At 32.5% G+C, this 9550-nt stretch overlaps 2 protein-coding genes across 2 annotated transcripts in view; one reads left to right on the top strand and one right to left on the bottom strand.

The window, feature by feature from the left end:
* Smp_012670.1 (hypothetical protein) overlaps window positions 1–3545 on the top strand; it is a gene marked incomplete at its 5' end in the record, with an annotated part of 28754 nt that extends 25209 nt beyond the window's left edge. The window contains one exon of the mRNA XM_018793651.1: window positions 3214–3545. Coding sequence (XP_018648142.1) covers window positions 3214–3252 — 39 coding nt within the window. The 3' untranslated portion in view covers window positions 3253–3545. The remainder of the gene's footprint in view (window positions 1–3213) is intronic.
* Window positions 3521–5002, bottom strand: Smp_012660 (hypothetical protein; the record flags this gene model as incomplete). Its single annotated transcript, XM_018793650.1, has 2 exons — window positions 3521–3756; window positions 4819–5002. 2 exons carry the CDS (start codon window positions 5000–5002, stop codon window positions 3521–3523), a joined length of 420 nt encoding a protein of 139 aa, XP_018648141.1.
* Between the last annotated feature and the right edge of the window lie 4548 nt (window positions 5003–9550).

Here is a 9550-nt window from a genome sequence, read left to right as displayed (position 1 = left end):
GCTGGTTCATGTCTCACTCATTTGAAGTTATAGGAAATGAAAACTACTGTAACTATCTATTAGAAATCGGAAGTTACTACAATTTTAAATATTCTCTTAAAAAATGATATACCTTTTAAGAATAAAATTAAAGATTAATGAACAGAAATTCCTAGTTGAAAATAAAATCAAATGAAATAGTAATCATTCTAGAGAATACTATTTTCCTTGGTAAATAAGGATTGAGACCTATTGAATAAAGGCTAGAGATAAAACTAGTATAAAATAAATGTATTGAAACAAAATATTGTCGCTAGTAAATCGAGAAACGGCTAGAAATACTACCTGGTTTCATTTCTAAATCTTTATAAGATATTTCGCGACTATTCTTATGTCCATTACAGGTTAGTCAGACTTAAATAAGATTTAGTACAGGTACACACACTTAGCAGTGCATTTTAAAAGTAACTTAATCGTATAATGACACATGAGAAATGTACAAATGTAGGAAATCAAATTCTCTAAAATTTTATTCTACCCTTAAAAGTTGTTGCGATGGAAACTACAACTCAATTAGAGAATTTATAAACCATATAGTATACCTTGAAGGCTATATCTTTCTATGTTATGCTTACTGAGTTAAACAAATTATGAAATTGGTGATAAAGTACATGTATTTAGTCCACTGCTAGAAAGAATACTGAAAATCATTCAATGGCTATTATATACGTTAACAGTTATGCAGATAATGATAGTCATTTATTAAGTCATTTGCAACGTAGAACTTGGCAGCTGTGTATAACGGTAAAAGCTGTCACACTCTATTAACATAGAGAGATGAAATTGTAAAGAAAAATCCAAATGTAGTGAAATTGGTAACATTATCAGAAGTAGCAAAAAAGTTAGAAATAGATAATATGATTCGAAAATAAAAACGAAGTCGTGGAGTAAAAAAAAGGTGATGTAATTTTGAAATTCAAGATCTAACGTAAGACAAAGAATGAATCTATCTACACCAATGTAATCGATTCTGAGCTATGTAGTTCGATTTTCTCTAACCATTGGTTACGATAATCATGTGGATCACGACCAGGTAGTTTATGTGCTGTAGTTCAACACTCACTTGTTTCATAGACTGAAATCGTGTCTTAGGTTAGGCCACCCTTAACATTCTACCAAATTAATCCTTCATTATTCATCATCGTGCGTAAAAGTAGGCGGTGGATGAGTATACGTAATACATTTTCAACCGCCTTAGTCAATGAAGATTCACTATCTTGATAACTGATTTCCAATCTTTGCTTAGAACCCTACGTCTAACTTCAGCATTTATCATTTGTTGTTCTAAACGCGCAAGGAAAACGATTTGAAGGCATGCGTGATCAAGCAAAATAATTTGATAGACGTCAGTCGACCTTTCTAAATCTATGTCAAAGACTTCATCAGACACCAAGTTAACAGGAGTGATAGGACTTCCAAGATAGATGAAGGGGACGATAAGGTAAACAAATTTTTTTAAAATCTCAGTCCACAAGTTGATGCAGACCAATCGTATATCATTCAGATGAAGAGGAGCGCATCCCAAAATTGCTTGGTATTTTACTCAAGGAGGTCAGGAGATTCTGCATTTTGTCAGAGTCTCCTTCAAGCAACTGTTATCAGTCTATTCTAAGCCAACTGATGAATTTCTTGGTAGGAGATAAACTGAAAAATTAAACGATGAGAGCGTTATCTTTGGAAGAATATCTATGATAAAGTTCAGTGAAAATGAGGAAAATGGATTACCCCTTATGAGATGGTGATGATAAGACAAAATAATACTTATTAAAACTATAGGAAATAGGTAAATTTAATTAAAATCTACTCCAGCTTTATTCAATGTTTATCTAAATGAATTACACATCCTAAAACTATACTGTATCGTTTAAAAGATTCTCACTTGAAAGTATACAATTTCTTGCCACCTATTATTGATATGAGAGAACAATCAATATTTAAATATAAATGGATATTGGCTTAGTAACATGATCTAACTTTTTTTCTCCACTTCGGATGCCAATCCAGAATAACGTATTATACTATATAGATAACAATATAATGAGTAGGATTTAAAAAAACTGCTCAACATTTATTTTGAACAGTATTTCAGATTGTAAACAAACACAGCCACACCAAAACTAATCATTTAAATAATAGCACCTATGATGATTTTGTTTATACATAAATATAAAAATTATTTTACAAAACAATATAATTAACCTATATAGACTGAAACACTTACATGAACATGTTGATAGTAAATATCCTGAATAGAATAGTTGTGGTTGAAACTTTAAAGGATCTTCAGGATTTGGGTTATCATTAAATCGTTTCCCTGTGCATTTATATGAATTTTCTGATAAGCTTAAATCTACTTCAAAACCGGATAATCTGTTACCAGATGTAACAGGATCTTTTATTGTACCAGGTGCACATTGTACTTGTACAATAGATCCTGGAGCCATGATAGATGGTTTTAAAATCATTGTCGTTGAATTAAAGCCTCCTGGTGGATTTGTACAAAGTGGAACTAAAACAAATTGATTTTTTAAAATAAAAATATAGAAGTATAAAAGGAGATTCTGTATTAGGAAGACATCTATTGAACAATTAGAGATGTATAGGAGTTCGTTTAATTTAAGGAGAATTTTCGTAATGGACTTTCATGAATTAGAAGGGGATTATAATTTAAACAAGGCTCCGATAAGAGGTCTCATAGGAGATAGTTTGTGATAAATGTTACCTTTCAATTGATCTTTTCAAGGCTATTTAATCAAGTAATAATCTAGTACTAATTGACAGGTATCTTCAGGTTGGATTGCCTTAAACTCCAAGAGGAAGCTGTGATTTGTGGCATAGGGTAACATAATAACTCAGTGATAATATTTGGTCAGAGTCATACCATCGATTGACTAAATTTAAAAACATCTTGATGGAGTTTTTTTTGAGCTTGATGGCTTGGTTGCGGAGCTTTCATAGTTCTTCTGAGCAACATCATCAGCATGAACTGCAGGTAAATGTAGAGTATTCGAATTTCTCCACGCATGACTCACAGCTTGTCCTGTAGACGTCGATCTTGATAGGCTATTATTTAACTTTAGCCTGTCATTGTTTACTTCTTTAGTTTGACTGTATCTCCTATTGATTTGATTCTTGATCCTATATTTGTCTACGATTTTTCTGATTATTTGATAGATTGGATCGATTTCAATGTGTTTATTGATGGCTGATTAACATGAGTGCCAAGCTTTTATAAATTCTCTGGTGTTTTTAGAAATCCCTCTATCCAAGATGTCAACATTTTTCTACTCGACACACTTTTGAACACTTCATTTCTACCTTTAGTTGTTGTTCAGAAGAACCATGAAAGCCCTACGATCAAACCGTCCAGTTCGGAGAACAAAACCCCACCAAAATGGTTCGAATTAATACTGTATTATGAAAATTTACTTATAATAATTAAAGCTAAGAATTCAATTTCTATATTTATACTGAAATTATATTATAATAAATCACTGTATCCTGACAAACCTTTATGTTCACAAATGAATGAACGCATAATATCACATGGTTTATTATCGATCGTTTTGATTATAGTCCACTTATCAGTTCCAGATATTGGTTGAGTTGTATATGAGAAGCCAATACAATTTCCTGGTTGTGCTCCTTGAGACCAATCAGTGTAGCTGAAAAGAGCTGTACTACCATCCATATACCAAATAAATGGTTGCTTCGCATCTAAAATATGAGTTTAAAACAATCCTGTTCAGTTGACGTTTAGTACAACCATTATCGAGTCTTTTGACCAAACAGTCGACATAAGAACACAGTAGTTAGTCACTAAAGACCAATGCATTCACTGAACTAATACTAGTTTATCCTAATAGTATCCTACATTATCCAGTATAAATTTATAAGACTTCAAACGATTAGTCGATTTTTAGTGGGTTTTGTCTTAGTAATTTCGATAGACGAATGTATTAATAAATAAATAAAAATAAGCTATATCCACCACTTGAATCTCTCAAGTTAACTGATAGAGTACTATATCCTTTATTTATACACTAGTTAAGTACTTTTACAAATCTTATTTTCAGTGATGGTCATTAATAGACTGTTAGAGAACTGATGTAGATTGCAATACAAATGCTGCGCAGTGATAATTGTTGTAGAAAAATCCGAATATTTGAAATGCCAATATACTCTTCAATGTAGTACATTTTTTAGGTGGTACTTAAAACTATGGTTACAATGTCCACCAATAGTCAATCCATGTTCATTTGGAATTTTGTATGATGATGAAAAAGTTTAACAGAAAGTAGAATAAAATGCACCAAATAATGTGAGGCACTTAAGGAAAGCTATGAAGCTACTGCTCAGTATAATTTTAAGTCAGTGTAAAGCCTATAGTATTAAGTGTATGAAAGACACTCTTCAGGTTTCTGTACCCAATCAATCAGTTTGTATTCATTCGTGGTAAAAGCATTTCTACGATAAAATTCAGAAGTTAATAGTCTTATTATCTCATTGAATAAAGTAATCACCAGAATATAGGAACTGACTTGAAACGGTGTTGTGTGAAGCTAGTTTGACGTTTTCAGATATTAGACTGATTTGATTTATAAAGAATTATACTGATGTTGACGACCGTCATGATTATATGAACAGAAGTTTCAAAACCACATAGTTCATGTAGAATGACCAAAAATTTCATACTGTTTCAGCTTATGATTGTTTTCAACTTTAGAAATCCTAATCAAACTAATGGAAAATAAATAAATACATTTGAAAATATCTTACCACTACGATTAGCTCCAATCCAAATTGTTTCTTTAAAAGCGTTTTCAGATAACAATTTCACAAATGCATCAGCTTCATTTTCATCAGAAAGTTTTACTAAATTTATTGAAACTTTTGAAATATTTTGTAAGTATGTTTTGCATGCTTGTGAAGCATTCGAAAATGGTAATTTCTGTGCTCCCATTATCGGTTTATAACATTTCCCGGTTTCGTTTGAATAAAACCATGTATCATCATAACAAGGAAAATCTAACGGGATGGCGTATACTTAAGGTAAAATAAAAAAAGTTAAATGACATAAAATATTCTATATCACTTCAATCTTTGAATAAGTTCAAAACATGTCAAACATGGAAATTAAACATTAGAAATTTTTATAATATTCTTATCATAATTCACTTCTAAAGTTCATGGGCTAAAGCGTGTATTGTTTGGTATAATCGTCGGTACAGATGGTTCAGTTTGAAAGCAATTTTGTCACTGACTGACTTCAGCTGAAAAAAACATTGTAAACCACTGAGCACTAAACAGCTGTTACATTGCTGTGTATTGTTGAAAAGGCCCAAATTAGGAGGAAACAACTACACAGTAATAAAAATTAGAGATAAAGCAAAGTCATAAATAATAATATCATCATGGTAGTCATAGATTAACTCGACTCTTTTTGGATTACAAATTTCAGGCTTTAGCTTTCTATTTGAAATCACCTCTACAAATCGTTTATTATGTTTTGATCGTTGCTAGTTTACATTTAATAATAAGTAGGAATGAAACAATTTTTAACAAAACATTGAAACATTATGAAACAACTTACTTGATGTAATCAAAATAAATATCATCAACATGGTACGAGAGAAAAAAATATATTCTGAAGACGTTTCCTTTCTCTATCACCAAATGAAATGGATCTACATGAAGATTATGCATAGAAATAGCTCAAAAATTACTATTAAAGCAAACAAATAAAAAATGTGAACCAATTAGATTTTAGATGTAACCATGTAATTAGTAGTTTTATCCACATGAATTTATTACTATTAGTAGTGTTATTCTTAATATCATGAATAGTATTAAAAAAAGAAAAGAAACAATGAATAGGAATTTATTGTTCACGTAGTCATGACATTTAAAAATGTTTCATTTCTTAAATAAAAGAAAACAGAATAAATGCCAAGTAAAAACAATTATTTTGATAAGCTCTTCATAATATAATACTTTTAAATGAATGTTGAAAGATAAATGGAAGATTTTGAATGCCTTTTATTGTTTATTATAATCATTTAATAAGTCATTTATTGTTTTAAACCTTATTTAATAGTAAATATTAATTAAATGCTTTAATTACACTCACCTTGACTATTTAATGTGTACTAATACACCGTTAAAAATAATTGGAAACGGAAACTCATAGACTAGTAAGTGAATCAAACATAATTTTTGGGAGAGAATATATTACCTACTTTTCTAATAATATGTGACTTGGATATTTCCAAAACGTAGTCTCAAATGTATATTAGCTATTGACTACCAATTAAATAGTATCGTCCACTCTGTCTTGTTTACCATCCATACTAGTTCAGCTGTAACTCAATAAAATCTCGTTATTGCATGAATCTACTATACTTATCGATATCTTAGCTGTTTACTTTATTGAAATTTCGTCTATACGCTAGACTATTTGTTGATATTATTTCAAGGCAGTGGTAAGCTAAATAGTATTGCTTGAGATTCTCAGTGAGAACGGTAAAAATGATTACAAAAAAGTAGTATATCAGTACAAGTTTTAAACGTGATAGGTGATCAATATTAGGAACAATTACTATGTCAACTTTGGGTGTATTTTTAGTTAACATGCGACTCTAGAAAGAAAAATAAAACTTAAGAGCATGAGACAAGTAACTCGTATTTCTGAGAGCAGACAGTAATTACAAATGCGGAGTTTGATTTAGTGAACATTTTTAACTTTAAAAAAGATCTAATTTTAGAATTAATGAACAGCACTTGTAAATGTCTCTTCCTGAATCATATCTGTGGTTATTATTGGTCCCAAGCCAGGGTAAATTAACTGGGTTTAGGATTTGTTGACTAACCCCGTCTAGTGTAAAACGATCCTACAAAATCTCTGGTCAGAGTAAATAAAAGAGTTATGACACCTTATGGTCAAAGCCAGGAGTTTCCGTAAATCATAAGTTCGAAGCTCCTTCTGACAACAAGGGAAACAGTGAACACAGAGATATGAAATGTCCGAAGAATGAAGGAGAACGGGAAGGCAATTCAACTGTTTGTAGGAATATGAAGATACAACCTGGTTCTGGTTGTAATAAGTGAAACGCGTAGGACACAAACCCCACAGAAAATACTAACATCAGGAGAGATGTTGTATTCTAGTCATGAAGGAGAAAGTATCCCCAAACGAACGAGGATTTGGAGTGACGTTGTCTACGAAGTACTTATCGGAACGGAAACTCAATACTCTAGGATCACCCATGAACCTTTAAACAAAGGAAGAAAGGATTACAATGAATATCGTCCAGTGCGACGCATCCACCAATAGTAGCACCGAAAAGAGCAAAGACCAATTTGATAAGTGTTTCCAGTCCTCCCTAGAGAAAGTCCCAAGAAAAGACATGATCATACTAATGGAAGTTTTAAACGCTAAGGTCGTGATGGACAACATTCGGCACGAACGCATCGAGAAGCAACATAAACGACTGGGAACGAATAAATGATGAGAGATTAGCAGATTTATATTCAAAACTATCAAGCAAATGAGTAATAACGTAGCAGCGAGACTAGCTTGAATACCAACCGAAGTACTAAATTCGGAAATAGAGGCAACTGAGAAAAATTTCGTTCACTCCAGAAAGATCCATCAACCTTTATTAAAGATCAAGCCCTAACTTGAGATCCTCAAGGGGAAGAGGCAGGCTAAAACATATTATATTTAGAATCGTTGGGAGACACCAAAATTGTATCACTTGTCACCAACTGGAACGGAACGCGCAGGACAGAAATGCTTGAAGATCCGTGGTTGAAGGCATATGCCCTATGAGAGTTAACATGCTTAAGTAAGTTATCAACAGCTCAGTTTAGTATTGAATTAACAAAACCTTAACCAAAAATAATGTTTTAAGAGAGCTGATTACTGTTTTGGCAACCTCAAAGGAAAAAAGTGCAACCTATCTTGTTGTAAGTGGTTGTTTTTACAGATAAAGAATTATTCATTCTGTGCTTTGATTGCTAACATCTTAGGGAACTAATGTTATCTATTGGTTAACAACTACTAGTGAATCTTCTGAAACCAAACTAATTTTTGTAATTCACATGAGCGAGAAAATAAGTGTACTTCGATATACTTCTAGAGCCAAAGTTTTATACGTTCAGTTTTTAAGGGACAGATCGTTTTGTAGATCCTGTGGTGAGCAAAATTAATCTTACTGGATATATATTTCCAGAGGAATTAAGACAGTCTAGATACCATAATTGCGGATTTTCGATGTGTATTCATTATTGTGTAAAAGGAAAATTCGTGATTCGTCTGTTGAAAAAACTTATTAATTTGCTTATTTCAGGAGAATAATTAGCTCTGGAGACCGACATGCTCCCATCAGTTATGTATAAAACTTGGTTAGGACTAATCAATTTGCCCAAACCTTGACTAAGATTTATCCAGATATCTTCTAAAAGTTGACTTTTACTACTTAGTGGTTCGAGGGGTTTTTTTTCGGGAGAAGGCATAAAGAAACGGATTATTGTCGTTTAGAATGACGAGGAGAGGACTCCTGTACTATTTATATGATGAAACAATGTGTTGCTGACTGAAATGGTTAAGTTATAGTTTAAGTACTTCATCATTTATTTTGACTAGCCAATAAAATTAATTTAAGCCCAAAATTAAGAAAATCAAACAAGGTTTAAGCTACAGAATGTAATTAAACCATGGAGAAGTAATCGTTATTTTGAGTCTTATTTTTTCTGAATCACAGTGGTATGATATTCAACATGAAGTACTCACAAATGTAATTGGCGAAATTTTTGCTACACATAAAAGACAGGTAAATGTACGTCTTTTTTTAAAAGATATTTCTTGTATTAATTAAACTCGTCAAAATCCTTGAGAAAATCTAGGACAGGTTGTAAAGAAGAATATTTCCTAATTTAACAAGGCTTTTAAAAAACGCTTTTCTGACCTCGAATAGTGTTTTCTTTTTCTATCGGAAAGCTTACTCGTGACCATGTACCATACAGTTTCTACCACAGAACATTAGGACGTGATAGGTTTTATTTGGAAAAGTGCAGAGGTCAAGAGATATATTAAGCCATAATGTATTAGTAACGAATGAGTGCTTTTACGAAACTCGACTTTGGCTGCTACCTTGATATGGTGGTCAGGCTCGGCTATGACGACTGGAACAATCGTTCCTCAAGGTCCTTTTATGCCAGACAGGTCGGTTTAATAATGGTAAGTCTAAAATCAGCGAACCCAAGGTCCGAAGGCGAAGTCCTACTGCTCACTGTACAGAGGTGTGACAACAGTAAGGTGTTTCCTTCAGACAGACAGCATTACAGCGATGCTGCCTTCTCACAGGGAAGGGTGGGGTTTAAAAAGGTTGACACTAAAAGCGCACACCTCGATTTATCCTACTGATTTCCGTCTCCGGTCCCAACAAGTACGGAGCTAACATAAAAATTACACACACAAAGGTCGTGTGTGACCGGTCTCAAGCAGTTG

This window comes from Schistosoma mansoni, chromosome 1 (genome assembly GCF_000237925.1).
Source record: "Schistosoma mansoni strain Puerto Rico chromosome 1, complete genome".
In the NCBI taxonomy this organism is placed as follows: Eukaryota; Metazoa; Platyhelminthes; class Trematoda; order Strigeidida; family Schistosomatidae; genus Schistosoma; species Schistosoma mansoni.
The sequence above is the reverse complement of the archived record's forward strand: the minus strand, read 5'-3'. Positions and strand labels throughout refer to the sequence as shown.